The sequence below is a fragment of the Spodoptera frugiperda genome, chromosome 8, assembly GCF_023101765.2.
Source record: "Spodoptera frugiperda isolate SF20-4 chromosome 8, AGI-APGP_CSIRO_Sfru_2.0, whole genome shotgun sequence".
NCBI classification, from domain to species: domain Eukaryota; kingdom Metazoa; phylum Arthropoda; class Insecta; order Lepidoptera; family Noctuidae; genus Spodoptera; species Spodoptera frugiperda.
Window position 1 is genome coordinate 10,855,843 of NC_064219.1, and position 24,371 is coordinate 10,880,213.

Sequence of the window (24,371 nt, forward strand, 5' to 3'; positions counted from 1 at the left end):
GTTTTTCTGACATTGACGTTTCACGTTCTCAATCATTCGAGGGACGGAGTAATAGAGAGGCGTTCAATTTTAGGAAATGGCATTATCAAACAACATACAATGTGTAAATAATGATGTAGCTAATATGTATGAAATGTATCAAATAGGTATTCTTTGAGGATATTTAATTTAATACAATAATTCGAGAATATAGAAATCTACACGATTAACAACCGGGGTTTAGAAAATCCTTTTCCATATGTTTAGCCTACGTCACTGTCAACGTCAAGCCACAAGTGTCATTGAATTTTAATGATTCGTGTCAATCCGTCAAGAATTTTGTCTTCGGCAGTATTTTGATGAAGAATAATTATTTAATGTTGTGAAACGGAGAAAATAAACCGCAAAAATGAAGAACAGATTCAACACTTATGATATTATGTGCATGGTCACAGAATTACAAAGGTACATTTGAATTTAATTGATCAAATAAGAAACTATTTTTTTGTTGACGAATTAAAAATAATCACAATGTAATCAACCCACGTTTCATTAATTGATTTAAAATTATATAATGTACTCATACAGCATTTAAAAAATATCTCTCCATAGATAAACATACTAATTAAAGAACAAAACATTACTTACATTCTAGTTAGGTTATTGAAAAATGCATTTTTTTCTGTAGTATTTCATAATGTTTATGTATTTCTTAGATTGGCGATAAGCATAATTCTTTAATATAATTTTATGAGTTACTTAGAGAGCACTTGTAAACTTATATTGCTTAGATAAAGTTTATTACTGAAATAGTTATGTTGTATTAAAAAAAATATAATCAAAGCATTGTGTAAAATAAATATTGCTTCATTTAAAATAGGTATGTAATCTTTTAATAACTCAGATTCAAAGATCTGATAATTATAGATATTAAGTATCTGCTCAAATTATGCAGCTTGATAAATAGTACTTGAAAACTTAGTTTAAAGGAGATGGCTAAATGACTGACCCAGGCATAATAACAAGAATACGAATTTCAGGCGTTTTCGCGATGCAGGGCCAAAGTTAAATCATTTAAATATCGTGACCACGTACAGCAGAACCTGGTTTAACTAATTCTTCGGATCCTAAAGCTTTTTGGAGCTTTATGAGATCGAAACGGAGCAACACTAGCCAATATAAATTAATCAAGGGAGGACAGTTACTGGCAGACCACGAGTGGGCAAGCGAGTTCGCACAATTCTTCCAGTCAGTGTACAGCACGACACCTGCCACTCTAGATGTGGCGGCGGCGAGTGCTTCGGGGACGCAGAACGGTGCCGGTGCGTGGACGCATCTCGGCCGCCTCGACCGGTCAGAGGTGCGGCGCGCGCTTGCACATCTTCCTGCTAAGCGCTCGGTTGGACCAGATGGCATCCCTCCTTTTATACTTAAGGATTGTAGAATGACATTGGTCGACGTAGTTGCATATATTTAACAGATGTATTGCAAAGGCGAAATTCCCCGACCGTTGGAAGCTGACACGGGTAGTACCAATACCAAAGGGCAAAGTAGGTGGAGAAGCTAGTGATTACAGACCGGTGGCTATTCTTTCAACACCTGCAAAAATATTCGAATCTGCTATACACAACAATATGTACACACAGGTTCGTAGTTACCTATCCGAGGCACAGCACGGTTTCCGCCCGGGAAAGAGTACGACAACTAATCTACTGCATCAGATGGCGACTGTCATTCCGTAAGTTGATGCTGGACTACAGGTAGACGTCGCGTACCTGGACTTCCGGAAGGCCTTCGACACAGTCGATAATGATGTCTTGCTCTGTAAGCTGGCGGATGTGGGTTTCACCCCGCACACGCTAAAATTCTTCGCCAGCTACTTGAGCGATAGACGTCAATTATGTCGACTGTGTCGGATATCATTCGGAGCCTTACTTCACACGATCTGGTGTCAGTCAAGGGAGTAATCTAGGTCCGTTACTATTTGTCCTCATGATTAATGACTTATCTAAAATAGTTAAGGATTCCGAATGTCTACTCTTTGCCGATGATCTTAAGCTAAGCAGGGTTATCAGAGATAAAAATACGGATCATGGTTTGCTGCAGCGGGACTTGGATAGGGTTATGGATTGGAGTAGGCAGAATAAATTATATTTTAACATAGAAAAATGTTCCATTTTATCATTCACTCGTGCTCGTACCCCTAGTCATTGTTCATATCACATGGAAGGGCAACCCATACAACGTGTGACAGAGGTTAGAGATTTGGGGATAACTTTCACTGCGGATCTAACTTTTAGGAAGCACATCACAAAAGTATGTAGGAAAGCTTATCGCAATCTAGGCTTTGTTCTGCGACAGGCCAATGACTTCAACAATATCAAGGCGTTAAAGGCTTTGTATGAAGCATTAGTTAAAAGTCATATGGAATGTAATGCGGCTATATGGAGTCCCAACGAAGCCAAATACGCAACCATTTGGAACGAATTGAACCTTCGTTAATTTTTTACTTAAAGACAATAGTGTACCCGGGATATTTGCTGTAATGTATTTGCTGGGTACAGTTTATTACAGACTAGAAGCGCGACTAGAAGTAATGCCACTTATTTGTATAATGTCTTACGCGGAAAATGTCACAATCCGAGGATACTGGGTGAGCTTAGGCTGTGCGTGTACGGATGGGTACGTGAGACGTCGGCACGGCCGCGGTGGTTGGTGGTACCAACAGCTCGCACCGAGCTTCTGAAGCAAGCTCCGATGACACGCGCGCTGCACACACTAATGCTATAGCAGAGAGATCGATTTGTTTAACTGTTCACATGACTTCACAGCATATTTGATATGTTATTAAGGTTATTAGATAATGTTGTTTCTTTTTAATTATTTATTATTAATTGTGATTTGTATGATGTTTTGTTTAAGGTATCCTACTGTATTATCTAATTTGGTGCATGTTGTGTTTAATATAATAATACTTTTCTACAAATTTTATTAAATCATTTAAGTTGAAAATAAATTTAAATTTTGAAGCCGAAATGAATCAGTTTTGTACTGAATCGATCTTTATTTTAGAAACAATACCCAAATTAAAAAAAATTATTCAATCTTATTAATACTTCATTTAAATTGCAATACAAATAATTTGAACATCAAATCACTTCACATTAAATTACATTTTGTACATTAAAATACCACAATTAATAATAAAATTTCCCATCATTTTACTTCTAGACTGATTGGCATGCGAGTGAACCAAGTGTATGACATAGACAACAAGACATATGTGATCCGCCTGCAGAGGTCGGAGGAGAAAAGTGTGCTACTCTTGGAGTCGGGCAACAGGTTCCATACCACACAGTTTGAGTGGCCAAAGAATGTTGCTCCTTCTGGATTTACTATGAAGGTAAGAAGATGAAGAAGGGAATGATGTATGAACATAATATATGATGTGGTGTGGATTTTGTTCCATTTTATAATTTTCGACTTTATACCAAAACAGTGAAGTTGAAAATCAAATGAAGAAATTTGATAGAAAAGAATAGGTTGATCTGCTGGCCACTGCAGGTCATTGTAGGCTGTTTATCCTGTAAGGTACTATGTTCGGGTGTTTGTTTTATTGAACCATCCTCTAACCTATCAGTACTTTAATCATTTTTGAATTTTTAATGACAGTTTTTTTTTTAAACATAAATAAGGAAGAGACAGCTACCCCAAGCTAATTCAGAGACTTATATCATGGGCCTCTTGGCCCACCTTTATTGTATGTACCTTTGCATAGAGATACAATGCATGACATTGTCATAATCGTTATCTTTGAAAATTATGTTAGATCATAATAATGCATTTTGCTAATCATGTTTTCTCATTACTAACTTAAAAGGTTTTATCGGTAACACTCAAATTGTGAACTACGGAAAGCTTTTTATACTCATCTGAACATAATATTTAGATACTAGATAGTGCTAAAAATTATACCTAAAATATTTGTAGGATGTTTTTTTTTCAAAATCAAAGTCAAAACATTTATTCCAATGTGTACTTATAAACATACCCACAACACAGGAGACAATCCTAGAGTGGGGCAAACAGAAAAAATCTTTAATTAAGCTCAGGCACTTTTGAAACGTTAAACTAAATTGTCTGACTGTCTGTTTGTTAGTGAAGCTAAATGCTCATTCCAACAAGAAAGAAACTCCATTGTTACTCGTTTTTTAAAAAGGTTGTTGTTTGTTACAAAATCACTCTCATTTAGCAATAATAAACAGTAACTATAGTTCGGCCGTTCAGAGAATGCGTTCCTGACACATCGCGATTGAACTGACGACGTAACATTGTAATGGCGTTGCAGTTACGTTAAAAAATTTTTTGCTGGTTGTATACCGTTTTAACCATTGATGAAGTATTAAAAGCTTTTATACTCATCTAAACCTTTTTATACTCATCTGAACATAATATTTAGATACTAGATAGTGCTAAAAATTATACCTAAAATATTTGTACTATGGTTTTTTTTCAAAATCAAAGTAAAAACATTTATTTCAATTATGTGTACTTATAAACATACCCACAACACAGGAGACAATCCTAGAGTGGGGCAAACATTCCAAAAAAAATCTTCAATTAAGCTCAGGCACTTTTGAAACGTTAAACTAAATTGTCTGACTGTCTGTTTGTTAGTGAAGCTAAATGCTCATTCCAACAAGAAAGAAAATCCATTGTTACTCTTTTTTTAAAAAGGTTTTGTTACAAAATCACTCTCATTTAGCAATAATAAACAGTAACTAAACATGATTATGAGTCCCAGCCTGGCTCGAAACTGATCGAGCATCCTCAAACACACACTCTTTATATTCCAGCTCCGAAAACATTTAAAAAACAAACGTCTGGAGAAGCTCTCGCAGCTGGGCATCGATCGTATCGTAGACCTGCAGTTTGGCAGCGGGGAGGCGGCGTATCATGTGATACTCGAGTTGTACGACAGGGGTAACATAGTGCTCACTGACTACGAGTGGACTATACTCAATGTACTCCGGCCCCATGTTGAGGGGGATAAAGTTAGGTGAGTGGGTTTGTGATGTATTTCAAGGTTTTTCTCTCTGAAATCAAATTCCAGTAGGTCTGATGCCTGATGCGGAGCTGCGGACTACGTAGCGGGTTTACCGGAGCTCTGGCTCGAAAAGTAGGAGTAGAGATGGGGTGGTTTTTAGTCAGTAAGAGTCTGACACTCCCTCTCGCCTCGCCCTAGGCGGGAAAAGTAATTGAATGATATTCCTCCCTTTAAAAAAGTAGTTGTAAGTACTGTTACCAGCACAGGAAACGAATCTTAGATGAGCTCGGCAATCAAATTGGTAACTTACAAGACAGCAATTCTATTTTTACGAAACAACAATCAATGACTTTTTAAGGCGTATTCTTACCAAGGCAAGTTTCAATATTTTTGTGGACCTATTTTATCTATCAAATATGTTTATTTATTTCTCACAGATTTGCAGTAAAAGAAAAGTATCCGCTGGACAGAGCGAAGACTAGCTACGCAGCGCCATCTGTCGACGCTCTGCAGGAGATACTTACAAACGGCAAACCAGGAGATAACTTGAAGAAAGTGCTTAATCCTAAATTAGGTAAATACTTTATTAACCCTTTGATCTATTGTAGTGGTAACACACATTTATAGACAGAAATCTTCCATCTACAGCTGTAAAGAGGGACGAAAGAGCGAAGAGCTTCTCTTAGTTTAGTAAAGCATTGTCGAGATTAACAATTTGTTAGTATCCCATGCCATAAGGCAAGAAATGCTTCCTCAGGAGTCAACAATGTTCACATCACTATATTAACTGTTCGAAGAGAATGTCAAATCTCCTAAACATAATGCGTTATTAGTGTTAATAAATAATGCAACAAACACACAATTACACATACATAACAATTTGCGGAGATCACACAAAGAATAATAACGTGCACGAATCGAACCAGGGACATGTTGCTCAATCACTGTGCCAACCATGCAGTCTGTTCTCAAAGTCCCAAGTCCCAAATCCTCAGCATTCACTTCCAAATACCTATCCAGCTCTATATGCATCTGGGGCTCCAACTCGACAAGCAGGAGTAAGAACGGGGTGGTTTTTAGTCAGTAAGGGTCTGACACTCCCTCTCGAAAAACATTGGATGATATTCTCCCCTCAAAAAATTACAATAACGTGCTCTATACGCATACCCAAAGAAAATATACTAAATACTATCTTTATTTCGTCTGCAGAATTCGGTGCAGCAATTATAGACCATGTCCTACTAGAGAATGGTCTGTCAGGCACCATGAAGATTGGCAAGGAGCCCGGCAAGGGGTTCAGCATGGAACAGGATCTGGAGAAGCTGGTGAAGGCGCTGAAACAGGCTGAAGAACTGCTCGATGTCGCTAGGACACAGGTGGCTAAGGTATGAAGATTTTTTTTTAAATACTCTTAATATTTTTTTTAGAAAAACTTTGCCCCACATTAGGATTTTCTCCTGTGTCGTGGGTGCGTTTACAAACATACAAGTTCACATGCACATGACACCCAAACCCGAAACAACAATTTGTGGATCACACAAAGAGTTGATCCGTGCGGAAATCGAACCCGCTACCCGTTGTGCTGCAGCCAGTTGCCTAGCCACCGCACCAACCGTGCAGTCAGATACAATACTCGAATCGAATCGATTATAAAAATATGTTTTTAATATCGTTATATTTTTTTCACAGTATAATGATTATTTTAGTTAGAGATAATGATAGAGTTTGCAATAAATTTTGCCACTTTATTCGTAGAGTAAACTCTTCATCTATAGTCCATATCGGTCCACTATTGGACTAATGGCCACTTCTGCACAATAAAAGGTGTTTGCCATAATTTCCTTCCCTGACAGGTGGGTATACCAAAGGTTTTTTTATAGAGTAGGTGGCAAACGGACATACGAGTCACCTAATGGTAAGCGATCAGCACCGCCCATGGTTAAGGTTATATTGTTGCAAATGTATAGAAAAACTTCCACAATTTATTCCTTTTATCTCTCTAGGGCTACATAACTCAGAAAAAAGAGACCCGTCCCAACCCAGATGGAGAGGGCACCAGTTTCCTGCTCATCGGGCAGGAGTTCCACCCGATGCTATTTGCTCAGCACCGAGAGATGCCCCACGCTGAACACGAGACCTTTGACCGAGCTGTCGACGAGTTCTTCTCCACTCTAGAAGGACAGAAGATTGATATGAAGGTAGGTGACAGGAATTATTTAGGGACTATAAAAAATAATATGGCTTTGCACTCAAATTATTACCCTAAAAATACCTTTTTCAACTTAGAACACCCGATTGGTTTCAAACCAAAACTTTTAAGAGCTACGGTTTAACTCGAAACTAGTCAAACGTCCTCAAAAACCATTTTAACCCTAAAACTTCTGTTAGACGGTACAAGTGGAACGCGAAGCCCTGAAAAAGCTGCAAAACGTGCGCAATGACCATGAGAAGCGAGTGTCGGAGCTGTGCCGGGTTCAGGATGAAGACCAGAAGGCTGCTGAGCTGATCTCCCGGAACCAACCACTCGTGGAGCAGGCGAGGTTGGCTGTGCAGGCTGCTATTGCTAACCAGGTCAGTAAAAAAAGTTAATTTAACTGAAGTAAGTGTGTTAATGTGTGAAGTATAGTCATTCTTCTATTTTTCATATGTGTCACTAAAGCTATTTTTTCTCGTAAACTATTGAAAGTACAAGCAATAGAAATAGAAACATATTTTTTACTCTACTCTATGTAGAAACACGTAGATTTGAATTCTTTGCATTGCGTTTGCACCTTAGTATTTGAACTCGCAATCAAATATCCGCATAGGCCCTTAATGCGACACTAGCGCCACTCTTCTTCCAACTGATCACACTCAAAAACAAACCTTACACTAATAATTTTCGAAAGTACGGATTATCTAGCGGGCTACCGGAGCTCTGGCTCAAAGCTGGAGTAGAAACAGGGTGGTTTTTAGTGAATAAGAGCCTGACACTCCCTCTCGCCTTAGCCAAGACGGAAGAATCATTGGATGATTTTCTCCCCTTCAAAAACACCAATAATTTTAACTTCCAATTTCCATCAGATGTCATGGGACGACATACAACTCCTGGTGAAGACTGCCCAAGACAACGAGGATCCCATAGCGTCCTGCATCAAGCAATTGAAGCTGAACACCAACCACATCACGCTGTTGTTGACTGATCCTTATGAGGAAGAGGATCTCAAGCCTATGCTCGTGGATATCGACCTGTCACTCACTGCCTATGCTAATGCAAGGAGGTAAGATCTAAATCTATATTATATAGAAATATACTACATATATAAAGCTGAAGAGTTTGTATGTTAGTTTGTGAACGCGCTAATCTCCGGAACTACTGGTCTGAATTGAATCATTCTTGTTGTGTTGGATAGTCCATTTATAGACGATAGTTATGGGCTTATAAAACTTCACGCTACGTTCAATAGAAGCCCAGCAGCGGATGAATCTGCGCAAGAGTGGCTTGTGCTGTTATAATACAAAAATACAACATAAATGTGCAAATACTAAAACGCCACTCAATTTTAAATCTCTCTTAAAACTAGTTCTGTCCCTATCAATTCTCTATAAAATGACAGACAACTTAAAATTGAGTAACCTTTCAGTATTCGGGGCAAAGAATAAAATTTTTTTAATGGCAGGTACTATGACCAAAAACGCAACGCGGCCAAAAAACAGCAGAAGACGATAGAATCCGCCGGCAAAGCGCTGAAGAGTGCTGAGCGGAAGACCAAGCAGACGTTGAAGGAAGCCCACACCGTCAGCAACATCATCAAGGCCAGGAAGACTTACTGGTTCGAGAAGTTCTTCTGGTTCATCTCTTCTGATAATTATCTGGTGAGAAAACTATTTTAAATTCTTATTACGTTTACAGAAAAAAATGTTTGAATTCTCATAATCATGTTTTTTTAATGATGAGGGGAAACCTTTCAATGTGCCTTTGGGGATTTTGGAATCCTACGTCATGAAAAACAAATCCATAAGTTATTTATTGGTGTTGATGGTGGTCACCGAGAAGGACCGGGTCTCCAGAGATATTAATCTTGATCAGAAAGACTCCCTAAATATCTACAATTTGTAACGAGTAAAACTCCACTGGAAGACAGAACCCGTTAGGTTCTAGTTAAAAGCAAGAGTAAGAACTAGGTGGTTTTTAGTCAGTTACTGATACTGCCTCTGACGTCACCCAAGGTGGGAAAAGGCAATGAAAGATCCTCCTCCCCCTCCCCCCCAAATCAGATATCCCAACAGAGATCATTTTCAAAAGATTTGTAAACCTCCCAATTAACATTTTAGGGAACAGAGTGTAAAGTTCCCTAAGAAAAGGAGGATCCTCCGACCAGGCGAGGTGATCATGCCTGGCGGGCTTTCTGCCCAACTGTTGTTCGTTGGGATTTTCTATCCGTGTTATTTCGCATGTAAACTTCATATGTGCGATGCAGGATATTTGTGACGCCATCCGTTGATTTGCTCGTCGATAGTCTATGTGCGACTTCTGTCATCTGTCACTTGTTACTTGTCAATGTGTCGCTACAACATTATTAATATATGACTGTTAACTTCTTTTCTCTCTCTCATACTCTCTTTCTCTTTCCTCGCAGGTGATAGGCGGTCGCGACCAGCAACAGAACGAGTTGTTGGTGAAGCGGTACATGCGCGCGCGCGACCTGTACGTGCACGCCGAGGTCACGGGCGCCGCCTCCGTCGTCGTGAAGAACCCCACCGCGGGGGACGTGCCGCCCAGGACCCTGGCTGAAGCTGGGCAGGCTGCTGTAGCTTACAGGTAAGGGGATAGAAATTATAAAGGAACAAGGTTCATTCAATGTTGAGGGTTTATAACTATTTTTTTAATGAAGGGGTACCATTAATTTTCTCTACCGCCTCAATTTTTAAGACAGGTTATAAATCGTTTCCTAAGTCTAAAAATAGTATACTGAAAAGTATATCAAAATCGGTTTAGGCAAACGCGAGATAATCGCGTACAAACATACATATTTACAGAGCAAACTGAGAACCTCAATTTTTTTAAGTCGGTTAATAAAGAGTTATTCATTATATTGTACATTCAACGAGTTAACTTGACTAGTTTCAAGCTGCACCTTTAAAACTTTAAACTGATCTCACCAGTCTAGGGTGAGATCAGTTTTAAGTTTTAAATTTATTTAGAAGTGGTAGGTAGGTTCTACCAGGCTATGTTAAATATAATGTAATCCCTTAGGTTCTTACGATACCCGTGGAAAGAGCAGGGGTGGTGCCAAAGAAATTGTCATCATCACATTATATTTGAAGATATCTTAATTTATTTACTTTAATTTGCCCAATAGCGTGGCCTGGGAAGCGAAAGTCCTGACCCGTGCGTGGTGGGTGTACGCGTCCCAGGTATCGAAGTCCGCACCCACTGGAGAGTACCTCACCACCGGCTCCTTCATGATCCGTGGACGCAAGAACTACTTGCTACCTGACCATCTGCAGTTCGGGTTCAGTTTTATGTTCCGGGTGAGTGTACTAGCTTATTACGGCTTTCAATATGTTGTACTCTTCTACTATATGTTATGAAAAATAAAATAATATAATTCCCCTCTTCCCAATTTCTATATCCCTTCTCCTCTTCTTCCCCATCCCTATCTCAATATTCTCTCGTGACAAACACCCTTTCCCCCTCATCTCACCCTTTCCCCCCTCTACCATCAATCCCCGTCCCCACTCAACCATTGCTCTCTCCTCTCTCCTACTGTATCTCACTTTGATACCCTATGTAACGACCGGCCTCATCTAGATATTTCAAAGATTGATATGTAAACGTGTTATCTTTTAACTAAATATTTATCATTTACTAGCTACTTCCGCGCGGTTTCACCCGCTCTGCTCGGTCCCTATTGATCATAGCGTGATGTTTTATAGCCTATAACCTTCCTCGATAAATGCGCTATCCAACACAAAAAGAATAATTCAAATCGGACCAGTAGTTCCGGAGATTAGCGCGTTCAAACAAACAAACTCTTCAGCTTTATAATATTAAGTATAGGATTATTATACATATATAACACACAATATTACTTTACCCACCCAGTTGGAGGACAGTTGCATAGAGCGACATCGTGACGAACGCAAGCCTATAGCGTTGGACGACGCGTCCGTGGTCACCTCCACACAGGAACTGGAGGAAGACCAGGAGATACTCGTCTCTGATGATGGTAAGCATATTCTGTGGTACCAGATTTTATGAGAAAAACAGTTGTTAAAGAGATTTGTAACTTATCTGTATAGTGTTAAAGTAGTTTTTTAAATAAGACATTATTTTACACTTTATAAATGCATAAAAAGACTGATGACTGTTGATGAAGGGAAAGAGGTTTGTAAGATTCGTGGTGGGTCCACCTACCCCCATAGGAGACCTGTCTCCCATGGTACACAGAACAGGGGGGAAGGGGGGTAGACGGCGTAGATGAGCGTTATGTATTTTTGAGCACAAATTACGTAGGTAACATAAAACTTTTATGCCAATAATTAATAATTGCAATCAATTTCAACTCAACAGACGAGCAATCAGACAAAGAAGATGAGAAACAAGACTCCAGCAAGTTAGACGCTATCAGAGAAGAGCCACAACCACCTGCAGAAGGCGCAGAAGACAAAGAAGTACAGGAGACAGAACAGAGGGAGATTGAGAAAGAGAAAGAGAGTGAAAAGAAGGAAGAGGATTCGGATGATGACAGTGATTCTTCTGAAGAAGATGCTCTCGATACACATATTAAGGTATGTTTCTTGCTCACTGCCAATTTCAATAACAAATCTCAATGTAAAATCTTTGAATTGATCTTAATTTTTGACAGAAACTATAAAATCGTAACGTCACGCCTTTTTATCCCCTACCATTTGTCTTGATGTCATTGATTCTTTAATGTTTTACGCAGTCTAACGCTATTTCAGAAGTACTTTAGATATTATTATTTATTCTAATCCAGTGATTACAAACTCTTATTATTATTACTCGATATATAATATGACTTAAGGTCGCATCGAACGTATTTCGTATAACGTCATCAGTATGCATCGCATGTTGCCGATGATGCGGTGCGTACGATGCGAATCAGTGGACGCAGTTGTATGAGTTTCTATACAACACAAACTAAAATCCGTTGCGTGCGATGCGTACGATGTGGACGCTTACCTTTAGGATTCGTGCATAAACAGCAACCGATCTTAGTTACGTTACGTTACGTTACCTACATGGCAATTATCAGAGTAGATTGTCCTGACTATAAGAATCATATTTTCTTTTTCCCAGGTGGACCACGGTACCGGCCAGGTGTTCGTCCGATCTACATCGAGAACAATTTCCGAAATGTCCGACAGAAGTAAGAATATTTCATTATTCATTTTACGATACCACTACCGAACAAGTATGTGGTTTCGACTACCAGATTTGGCAAAGTAGTATTGGATTTTTCTAAACTGAAACTGTGCCCAGTGTATGGCAATAGACTCACCTCCTATTACATAGATCACATAACATCACCTGGTGAAAATGGGCGTTGTAGCCTAATATACTTATCCGGAGCTGCGGACAACGTAAAAGGTTACCGGGGCTCCGGCTCAAAGCAGGAGAAGGAACGGGGTGGTTTTTAGTCAGTAAGAGTCTGACACTTCCTCCGCCTCGCCCAAGGCGGGAGAAGTCATTGGATGACTTTCCCCCCTCAACAAAAAAGCCGAATATACTTCGTGGATGATATCTACATAAAATATTATATATTTTATTTAAGGCGAAGACAAAATGCCATCATTCCCGTCGTTACCAAAGAAGGGCGGTAAGAAGCAGCCGCAGAAGCAACAGCAGAAGACGAAAGAAGATAAACAGGAGAAGAAAGAAGGAATGAAGCGCGGACAGCGCAGCAAGTTGAAGAAGATCAAGGAAAAGTACAAGGATCAGGATGATGAGGACAGGGCTATTATGATGGAACTGTTGCAGGTAAGGACAGGGTGCTAGTGGTTCTGGTGGGAAGGAGATAATGTATAATGCTTATGTATGTATAGATGTAGATAAGGGAGTTAGAGTACGCTCACTATTCGATAAGGCAATGGAGCACACTTTTAGTAAGTCTTGAGACTACTTTACTGAGACTTTTACTACTATTAAAGATTTTTACTAAACATACATAGGAAAAAAAACATACCGGCCGAATTGAGAACCTCCTCCTTTTTGGGAAGTCGGTTAAAAATGAGCTCACTTTACTGACTGCACGGTTGACGCGGTGGCTGGGCACACTGGTCTTATCTCCTGTGTCGTGGGTGCGTTTACAAATATACAAAATGACGTACACATGTCATTTGTGAATCACACAAAGAGGTGTTCCGTGCGGTCACCCAGCCACCGCGCTAGCCGTGCAGTCATTAACTATGAGCCCCAGCGTGACTTGAAATTAGTCGAGTTACACATTACACATTACATACAGTTACATATTATATTATGGTTGTAAATGCTGTGTGGCGAGACACAGCATTTACAACCATAGCTAATATAATGTCGCACAAGAGTTATAGTAAGTAATTCATGCATAAACGTTCTTCGTTGCATCGAAGGCTCCGGCCGCATCTACCAATAGTCATGTCACTCATTCTACGTAAATAATCTTTACATTTCTCCAATAAATCATGTTATTTATTCTACATAATCTTAATTACGCCTTCCAACAGTCGGCTAAAGGCGAGAAAGAATCAAAGAAGGCGCAGAAGAAGGCTGCAGCAGCCAAGGCCAACAAGGTGAAGGTGCCCAAGGGCAGCAAGATCCCGCAGCCCGCGCCGCTACTACTGGAGGCGGACTCCGACCCTGAGGACCTGGAGAATGAACCTGATGTGAGTAATGGCATAGATTCACTACGGGCTAGTTATAAAATAGATTGATTTGACATATTTTTAAATCTTTGACTGCTAAAAGAAAACTGTTGAAGGCAAATCCTCCGCTGACGTCGGTCACCGGTGACCATGACGTTCAATGTGTTAAACAAAGTTGAGATTATAACCATTTATAACATAACAGTAAATAATACTGAATTAATCTTCACTACATAGTATAAAACAAAGTCGCTTTCTCTGTCCCTATATCCCTTTGTCTGCTTAAATCTTTAAAACTACGCAACGGATTTTGATGCGGTTTTTTTAATAGATAGAGTGATTGAAAAGGAAGGTTATTGCATAATACATGCATAACATATTACCATTGCACTCATACGAAGCGTTGGCGGGTCGCTAGTTGTATGTAAAAACCAATTGTTGTTCGTTAGTCTCGCTAAAACTCGAGAACGGCTGGATCGATTTAGCAAATTTATTACTTACTCACGCCATCTTCTGCCAAATGTTTCATAATCCAACCATATCCGGTCCCCAGCTGGAGCAGACAGGTCCGGACGCGGACTCCGAGCTCCTGAACCAGTTGACCGGAGTACCGCACGAGGATGACGAGCTACTCTTCGCCGTACCTGTCGTGGCGCCGTACTCCGCGCTCGTCAACTACAAGTGAGTATCTCTAATACAAAAGATAAATACTGCGAGGCGAACCCATCACAAGTATTTTTATAACTAACTGGGGACGTCGCAATTTTGTGTATGCATGACAATGTTTGAGAAACAATAAAAACATATATATTTTTTTAATAAAAACGTCTCTTTAACTGTTATACCGTACCCCTCGTTCTGCGTTCTGATTGGTTGCTTTCTTCGAGCCGGCCAATCAGAGCGCCGAACGCGCTTTCGTTTCGATTACTTTAAACGTAAAGCAAAATCGTACTAAGGGTACTGGAGTTGGTGCCAATGTGAGGGTTCGCTTCCATGATCATTGGTGTTATTTCAGTTAACTATGCTACGAGTAATGAGATAGTTTTAAAATCGAAAGTTATGCAGGACTCTACAATCAAACTAACTAAAGCCCAAATACTGACCGCTGCTCAATTTTTTGTAGGTACTTAAATATCGTGCTATCTCTGCAATTTACAAAGAATTTGTAGGGACAGAATTATTCTTGAGCGTGAATTAAAATTGAGTGACGATTGAGTATTTATAAGTTTATAAACTGACATGGTCACTAACAGTGATTGAGTATTTGACCATAACACCATTAGGTTTATCCTATTATTACGCACAAAAAATAAACCCTCCCCCATTCATCAGATTCACTTTTAGGGAACAGAGAGTAAAGTTCCCTAAGAAAAGGAGGATCCTCCGACCAGGCGAGGTGATCATGCCTGGCGGACTTTCTGCCCAACTGTTGTTCGTTGGGATTTTCTATCCGTCTTAATTCGCATGTAAACTTCATATGTGCGATGCAGGATATTTGTGACGTCATCCGTTGATTTGCTCGTCGATAGTCTATGAGCGACTTCTGTCATCTGTTACTTATCACTTGTCAGAGTGTCGCTTTACCTCGACTTTAACTTTCACCTTAATATTAACTAACATTATAACATCCTCAGGTACAAAGTAAAACTAACGCCTGGCACGGGCAAGAGAGGGAAGGCAGCGAAGACAGCAGTGCAGGTGTTCCTGCGAGACAAGGCGGGCACTGCCAGGGAGAAGGATCTACTCAAGGCGGTGAAAGAAGAGAACATCGCCCGTAACTTCCCCGGCAAAGTGAAGCTATCTGCGCCCCAGTTGCATAAGCATAAGAAATAGGGTTTAGGTAGGATACCGTAAAACGGGGTGAATAGGGTTCGAGAGGTGAATAGGGACAGAAGAGAGGTGAATAGGTATAGGGGAATTCTTCATAGTATCTATTCACCCCTCTTCTGTCCCTATTTACCTCTCGATCCCTATTCACCCCATTTTACCGTTAGTTTTTATATGAAATCTAGCCTTTTTTTGCGTTCTACTCAAAGAGGTTAGTATGAGTTTGTTTAACGAGACCGAAATCGTTACCGCGTTTAGCGCTCAGGGTCCTCAGAACGAGTTTGCTTTACCTTCAACGAGTTTGAAACATAAGCGCGTTCGGCGCTCTGATTGGTTGGTTCATTCGAGCCGGCCAATCAGAGCACCGAACGCGCCCTCGTTTCGATTTCGTTAAACATAAAGTAAACTCGTACCAAGGGTACTGATTGGCCTGCTTTGTTGAACTAACCAATCAGAGCGCCGAATGATGATTCGATCTCGTTAAACTAATAACAAACTCATACTAAGCTCACAGGTACTATTTCAGTAGATTTTCCAATTTTTTTTTAACATTACACTTTGTCCTATCGGTAATACAAAAATTATGTAATTTGGTACAGCCGTTCCAGAGTTATGAATGAAAGCCAAAGCTAAATAAAAAAATACCGACTTACGGCCGTTTTCAAGAACCTATGTATGTTTTATTATAACTTTCGTGAGACATACTATATTAATTATTATGTTATCGGCTTACTATTACTGCTACTCAGTAGCAGCGCGACAGTCGTCGCATGTATGCGGAATGCTGCTCATGAATATGAATCTCTAGCATGCTGATCCGGAGCTGCGGACTACCTAGCGGGTTTACCGGAGCTCCGGGTCGAAAAGCAGGAATAGGAACGGGGTGGTTTTTAGTCAGTAAGAGTTTGACACTCCCTCTCGCCTTGCCCAAGGCGGGAGAAGTCATTGGATGATTTTCCCCCCACAAAAAAAAAGCATGGTTTGAACCGGAGCTGCGGACCACCTAGCTGGTTTACTGGGGCTTCGGCTCGAAATGCAGGAGTAGGAACAGGATTAGTTTTAGTCAGTAAGAGTCTGACACTCCCTCTCGCCTCGCCCAAGATGGGAGAAGTCATTGGATGATATTTCCCCCTCAAAAAAAATAAAAACATGGTTTGAAACTAGGCGACGTCCTCTTCCAACTATTATGTGAGTAAGCCGATAACATAATAACTAACCTATATGTGCTTATGTAGATTTTCTTATTAGATATAGTAGTTTACACATTTTGTATGGAGTTTATATCAATCTCAGTATCTTTAGTGTCGAAGCAAGTTATTCAATTCCTTAAACTAAATTTGTATGTGCAATAACAAACTCCCATTTTCTCTCCCTAAATTAATACGTTTCATATAGTGAGAAATCCCGATATTCTACAATAATAATGTAAATATGTAATGTATCTATCTACTATTAATTATTATTTAATTTGAAAATAAAACCTTTCCAATCAAATGTCTATTTTATTCTAATAGCAATAAGTTGAAAATAGCGTGGCATGTAAGAAGGCCTAATCTTCTTCTTCAATTTCTTCACCGAAGCCTGCTTCTTCCATCATTACCGGTGGTGGGGGTGGGGGTAGGTGGGCGATGCGGTAGGCCTAGAAAAGATGGAAATTACAATAAGACAAGTAGGTATAAAGCCTCAAAAGAAGGAAAATAATTTTAAAAAAGATACGAAATTTATGATATGGAACTATTATAGACTTTTTAATTCCCAGTTTTAACACCGACTATAAAAGCGAAACCATGGCGGTTTTCACTCGCTAATTTTGCGAAATTAGAATAAAATCGCGCGCATTTGCGGTTTTGTTACGCGGATAAAACTGCAAGCTACACCCCAGTGACGCAAGGGCATAACTTCTATCATGTAGCCTTTGCAAGAGATATTATAATGAAGTACTAGAATTACTAGAAAATGGATATGTAAATACCATTTGCTGTTCTGTTAACGTTTTCAAAATGATTTAAAAACCCAGAAACACAGAACTGAAGTCTTAAAAATAGTAAAAAATCAGACCTCTTCATCAGCAAATGTGGGGTCGGCCATCTCCATGATTTCTGGTCCAATTGGATACTCCAGCTGCGGTACTGGGAGCTGTAGGGGGGAGAAGTTCGGGGGATTGTACTTCAGACCCCAGCCCACGTAGAGACACTCGGATTTCCTGCACAAAAGACAAATATTCAAACCTTCAAGAAAAGCGCTTCCTTCTTAAAAGGCCGGCAACGCTCCTGTGACTCTTCTGCTCGTTTGCCCCCTATTTCATAAAACTATCTTGAAAGTGATTATTTATTTGATTGACTAGGTAGAAATATAATTGCTTATGTTTGGTATCAGGTACCTATCGCTCTGATTTGCCGGATTTTCAAAATGAAAGAACAACAAGAAAGAACTCTAATCTCTAAAGTACTGGTAAGTTAGTACTACGGTATAAAATGCTAAGGTATAAAATGCATCTTCAACGGCTTCATTTTACATTTTCGAAAATAAAGGCCCATTGCAATTTTCTAGAAAATATTTAACTAAGACTAGAGTCGAAAATCAAACTGAAATAATTTATTTCGATAATACCAAGAAGGCACGATCGAAAGAGCCATCTCTTTTCCTATTATTAATTTTAAAATGCTTTCAAAATCCTACTCACTTGCCAACAGTAGCATAAGCCACGGCTCCTGGCCAGAGGTTACTCCGGAGTACGACCATGGCCCTCTCGGGGCTCAGAGTGCTGCTGACGCGGGCACTCCATGCAGACATGCCCTCGATCCTGGCGTCCTCTGACAGCGACGTGAACAGAGGGGGTCCGACCTCCGGCTCCACGGGAGGTGGGCCCTCATCATCTTCCTCCTCTAAGCCTTCTTCCTGTGAGGAAAGCAATCAATCATTAGTGTGAAATGATTTCAGTTTTGCTACTTTTGTATGTATATAAGAGTGTAACTGTAAGTCAGCCATGGTCGTCCCACTGCAGGGCAAAGGCTTCCCTACCCTCCTTCCACTCAACTCTTTGTAGAGCTTTCTGTGGCCAATCCTTTTCATAGGAGTCCAGTTCATCCCGCCATCTCCTTCTGGGCCTGCCGCGATGAATATTGACGTTGAGTGGGCTCCACTCAGTAGTGAGTTTTGCCCACCGCTCGTCCGGCATGCGGCAGACATGTCCAGCCCAGTTCACTTTTGTATGTGTGTGAAGGCTAATTCTGGCGATAATGTAGCCTGAGATTTTGTTTGTGTGATAAAGAATTTGCTAGTGTCAAACCATTGTCGATCAATTTCTAACTGCTTCAGTAGACAAATAGGACGCCAATCAACATCGAACACTGTCATTTGGTGATCCACAAAAACTTTACCCCTTATTAGAACCCCCTTACTAAACACATTATTAATGTTCTCACCATCCCCGCGTTAGGGTTCCACCACAAAGTTCTGCCCTGCTTCAGGATGTGTCTCCCATGGTGCACCCAGTAGGTCAGGTTGGAGTCCATCAGGTCCTTCAACGTGTGCCCCTGGTAGAAAGGGTTTAGATTGAACTCCATGTCACCTGTAACCAGAGAATGATACTTTTCTATAATATGTGTACAGGGTAACTTGTTGATCGTTCATAAAATGAATAGGTACGGGTGTTGTAAGTCGGCCAAAAGTAAAACAGAGCAGTGTATTCATTACTAAAGAAAGACGTGATCAGGAAACAGGAACCTACTTACTAAATAAGTCTTCGCATCACCTCAAAGTAGACTGGTAGAAAGTACCCTGACTCGTAAGTCGTAATAAACACTAATATTGCCTACTATAGTAGTTATAATACAATTAAAGAATGCAGACCACCCCCTTCTTCCATGTCGAGGTCTTCCTCTTCCTCCCCTGATCCGTACGTGAAGAACCCTTGCGGGGAAATTGACGTGGCAGCAGCGATGCGAGCGATCTGAGCGCGCAGGAACTCTTTCTCTGTACCCTCAAACGGAGGGAAGGTTATCACCTGGAAAATAATTACAACTATTTGATGGATGAATTAGAATTATGACTTTTTCAGCCACAGTTTAGATACAGTCAGACAGGTAGAAAAATGTTATTTGAGACCCACGTTTTTACGTAAAAGTGATGCGAAATTATTATCGACTAACGGGCACTATTCCATACTTCGTCAGGACTTCAGGATAATATTCCTACTGCTTGTACCTACAAAATCACAAACATTGAAGTCTATAATAGTACTCAATCAATGATCAGTTAATCAGTCAATAATATTCTCTTATAGTTGTGCACTTCGATATTGCATAGAAGAATAATTCTGTCTGTACCTCAGAATCCAATTCTCCGGTCATACAGCGCACGCAGAGCCTGGCAACGCGGACGTGGTCTGGTTTGATATCTGGCAGGCAGATCCACGGCTCGCCTGGACGGTTGCACACCCAGTAAACCTAGAAATATCATCATCGTGATGATTAGCAGGAAGATTTCAACTAAATAAAGACCTTGTTGGGCCGCCCGATAAAGGTCGGAGGGTGCTGTTGAAAGCAAATGCTGGTCGCTTCTAAACTGCTGGTATGAAAGTCATTTGAACCATCCTATATTCAGCAGTAGACGTCTTATAACTGATGTGCATGAAGTACCTATACCAGATAAATCTTCGAGACAGCTCACCAAAAAATACTTTAGATAGACAATAATGCTTTTTTAAGAGGGGAAAATCATCCAATGACTTCTGCCGCCTTGGGCGAGGCGAAAAGGAGTGTCAGACTCCTATTGACTAAACCACCCCGTTCCTACTCCTGCTTTTCGAGCCGGAGCCCCGGTAACCCACTAGGTAGTCCGCAGCTCCGGAGATAATAATGCTACTAACTCTTTGAAAGGATTAAGTTCTCCAAACCTTCCTATTGATTCCTTGACCGGGTCGCTCGACAGGTATGGGAGGAGGCGGTTGCCACGTGGACACGGGCTCTGGAGGGATCTTTGGAGGTACTGGTTCCTTGGAAACTGGCTCTTTCCCCTCCCCCTCACCGACTGGAGAGGAATTAGACTACTTTTTTGTGACTTGTCTAGTACCTAATTATCGAGGATTCTCCCTATTTTCACTGTGTAAATAAACCTAACTGCGTTGGTGCTACAGTTGATCTCCAGTTATGTCAGTTTGCCCTATTTGGCAAGATGGGGATGTAATCAGAATATTGTGGATGAAATGGAGAATAAGGAAATTGAGAGAAACTGTATTTTACGAGTTCTCTCCAAGATCTCTACGATCTATATAGAATTGAATACATTTCTCCGAGGTTGTCTAGAGTTGCATGATCTATTTCAAATTACCTACTAGGTATAAAACCGTTTCCAAAAGTAGGTAACTGGTATCTTAAGTTAGGCCTAAAGTGTTTGTTTATTTGAACGCGCTAATGTCTGGAACGACAGATTCGATTTGATATATTCTTGTTTTATTGGATACCTAGTCCATTTATCGATGAAGGCTATAGGCTATAAACATCACGCTACAATCAGTAGGAGCCGAGCAGAGCGAGTGAAACCGCGTGGCAGTAGCTAGTTGTAAGTTATTATGACGGTCGGTCATCTTACGTATCTCTGCCTGTTCCTCTACAGCCTGGGCTTTGGCCTCGTCTATAGCTTCGCCTTCTCCAGGCATATCCTTCAATTCGAAGGCCTGAAATTTAAACAAAACTCCTTTAATTTTAAACAGTTCAAATCGAAGTTAGTAGTCGTAGTTGGGAACGTATAGATCGTACCTAATTGCGGTGCTATTTGTTAGTTAAATTAGTATTTTGACGCACTTTTCAAAATGTGAATGAACCATTGATTAATTCTTAGATTTTAATGTGAAAATAGCTATGCGATGAGTAGCATAATTGATGTTTAGATTAAACTTTAACTTGTTTTGTTTACTTTAAGCACTTATATGTAGGTACCTACCTAAATCTAAATACATACCTATATTCATTAGGCACCTTTATAACAACGACATGGATATTTGGATGGAGCTGATGAGAGACCCTAAACTAAAGATACAGAACAAAATAATAACTGTGGGAGAACCATGCTTCGACACGAATGGGCCGGCTCGACTGGAGTGATATCACGGCCTCACAGTAAACTGACGTGAAACGACGCTTGCGTTGTATTTCGGTGTATGAGTGAGGTCACCCGAGGCCCAATTACCCCCCTTCCCAATCCCAAATTCCCCAACAACCTTTAAATTCCTTACCCCCAAAAGGCCGGCAAACGCACTTGTAACGCCTCTAGTGTTTCGGGTGTCCATGGGCGGCGGCGATCGCTTACCATCACGTGATCTGACAGTTCGTTTGCCGGCTTATACCATAAAAGAAAATGTGTACGTAAGAGTCGGTACTAGGTATGGCACATACCCTGATTCTTCTATCCAATTCTTCTAGAGTGAGGTCTGTTTCCATCACGTAGTAGTTCGCTTTAGTGCCGAAGATCTTGCCGAAGAATCTGTGAAAGCATTAATTTGGTGTCTACCGCAACTTCAACGGCTGATCACACAGATAGATACCTATAGAATTATTGTGTGGTTTTCTTCGAAGAACAGCATCTCGGTATCCGAAGACACAACAAAAATACACTGTGTCTAATTAATATTTGCGATCCGGCAAATCAGGTGTTATTATTCGAAAGGTTAAATTATTACCATCAGGTGATACGTCTGCTCGTTTACTCAGCGTGTTTCTTCTGGTGGGACTATTTCGTCTTAAAAAATAATATCAATAGTTTGTTACCTGATGGTGGAAACAGGTTCTTTGATCCCCAACATAATCATAGATATGTAGATCGCGTAACACTCACTGGCTGGCAAGCCGAACCCGGCCTGGAAGAAATAAAGAATATCAAAGACCTATAACTAGAATACCTATTCGTTTAAATATTGTATCCGATTTATTATAATTGTTGAAATTAACATTAATATTGTACGCCCACACAGCTGAACTCAACTAATTTTGATAACAAATGCATTATGTACCTACTACCTACCTACTTGTGATCTACAAATAATAAATGAAAGAGGAAAAGTATACACGTTTACTTTAAAACAAGAAGATTGTAAAGAAGAATACAACCTGTCTGAAATAGTAGTTGTGATCCACGAGGTCTTGTATCTTCGGCTTGTAATTGTCTTCTTCTAGATCCAGCTCCTGCTCCTCTTCGCCACCGGCATCTAACTTTGTCGCTTTGCTTGCTACCAGCTGGTGGAAACTCAAAAGGTGGTTATTTTGTAATCATCAGAAGTTATGCCAAGTACCTAAGTAAGTATTCTACATACTTACTAGGGTTCTACTACTTCTACTCTAGAATTCACTATCAAACTTGAAAGGCCTCCTTGAAAAGCCAGCAACGAACTTGTGCCTCCTCAGGTGTTAGTATTTTTCCTATTCCGTAAAAAATAGAGAGTAGGTACACGTCGTACGCAGATAATAGATACCTACCTATAGATATAAACGTCGTGGTTTTAATAATAACATTTCACAAGTTTATTAAGTAGATCGGTAACCTTAAAACGAGTTTGCTTTACGTTCAACAAAACGAGAACGCGTCCGCTCTGATTGGCCGGTGCGAATAAACCAACAAATCAGAACGTCGAACGCGATCTCGTTTCGATAAATTTAAACGTAAAGCAAACTCGTGCTAAGGGTACAGTTTAGAAGGTAGACTTATACACAGAAGGTGGACCTGACTAATAAATAAAATCCAGACGGTACAACCATTAGGATCCTCTTACCCGGAACATTTCATCCACTTGCCGCACGGTGGCAAGTTGTGGAGGGGACAAGTAGATGTCATTGAGTAAATCAAAGTTTGGCCGGAACTTCTCCTGCTTCACCTCCCAGGAATACTGCTCGAAGTTGTCCACCACATCTGGAGGACTTTGGGATAGTATCTTTTGTACCACGTCCACTAAATGATCGTACCTGAAAGGTATTAAGTGTGTGCTCTCATGTTTTCTACAAAGATGGCATTTCAAATGCAACTGCCATGAAATCGGTGACTTGGTAACTACCTAGGTATGCAAATGCGGTAAGGATCGAAATGAACAACATTTGTAATAGAATACTCAGCGTAATTTAAGAATGAGTCCAATCGAGATCAGATCAGATCAAAGACAGAAAATCGTATCAAAAGAAACTGACTACAATCTCGCTACCGCCAGCCATTAATGAAGGTAATCCCATCATCATCTACTCTCAGGCCTTTTTAAGGGGAAACCGCCCTGGGAGACGCCAGGTGAGGCGTGTCAGAGTCTTATTGACAAAAACCCACCCGTTCCTACTCCTGTTTTTATACCGGTAACCCACTAGACAGTCTGCAGCTCCGGATACTCTCAGGCCGTTAGGCCTGAGAGTATCTGGTAGCTGTTAAGCTTAACTTAAGTTTATTTATTAACATTTAAAGAGACTCACAAAGAGTCACCAGTGGCTGCACTTTGTTGTTTCAAAAAATTCTTTGCCAGCACCAAATCGTTGTTGAGATCTGGCATAACATTTTGCGTGGCTGCTATTATATCCGGCTCTAGTAAAAATGTTTGCGACATCTTTATGCTTTATTTTCATGTAAATTAATGAAATATTACGAAATTAAACAAAAACAATGTCAGTAACGAATTGTTATTTGACGCCTTTTTGAT

At 40.3% G+C, this 24,371-nt stretch overlaps 2 protein-coding genes across 2 annotated transcripts; one reads left to right on the forward strand and one right to left on the reverse strand.

Annotated features, from left to right (window-relative positions):
* Positions 1-275: 275 nt before the first annotated feature.
* LOC118275399 (ribosome quality control complex subunit NEMF homolog) lies at positions 276-17,197 on the forward strand. Its single transcript, XM_035593334.2, has 18 exons — positions 276-444; positions 3,211-3,382; positions 4,836-5,038; positions 5,464-5,600; positions 6,236-6,411; positions 7,030-7,224; positions 7,415-7,597; positions 8,090-8,286; positions 8,686-8,881; positions 9,646-9,827; positions 10,369-10,540; positions 11,115-11,238; positions 11,583-11,800; positions 12,333-12,402; positions 12,808-13,013; positions 13,739-13,897; positions 14,430-14,557; positions 15,511-17,197. The coding sequence occupies exons 1-18, from the start codon at positions 389-391 to the stop codon at positions 15,707-15,709; spliced, it is 2,973 nt and encodes a 990-aa protein (XP_035449227.2). The 5' UTR covers positions 276-388; the 3' UTR covers positions 15,710-17,197.
* LOC118275401 (radial spoke head protein 6 homolog A) lies at positions 17,191-24,370 on the reverse strand. The gene is made up of 13 exons (XM_035593337.2): positions 24,148-24,370; positions 23,469-23,658; positions 22,810-22,935; positions 22,471-22,559; positions 22,099-22,186; positions 21,296-21,380; positions 20,601-20,734; positions 20,032-20,151; positions 19,556-19,709; positions 19,129-19,274; positions 18,387-18,601; positions 17,762-17,906; positions 17,191-17,342 (listed from the first exon to the last, which is right to left on the reverse strand). The coding sequence occupies exons 1-13, from the start codon at positions 24,276-24,278 to the stop codon at positions 17,253-17,255; spliced, it is 1,713 nt and encodes a 570-aa protein (XP_035449230.2). The 5' UTR covers positions 24,279-24,370; the 3' UTR covers positions 17,191-17,252.
* Between the last annotated feature and the right edge of the window lies 1 nt (position 24,371).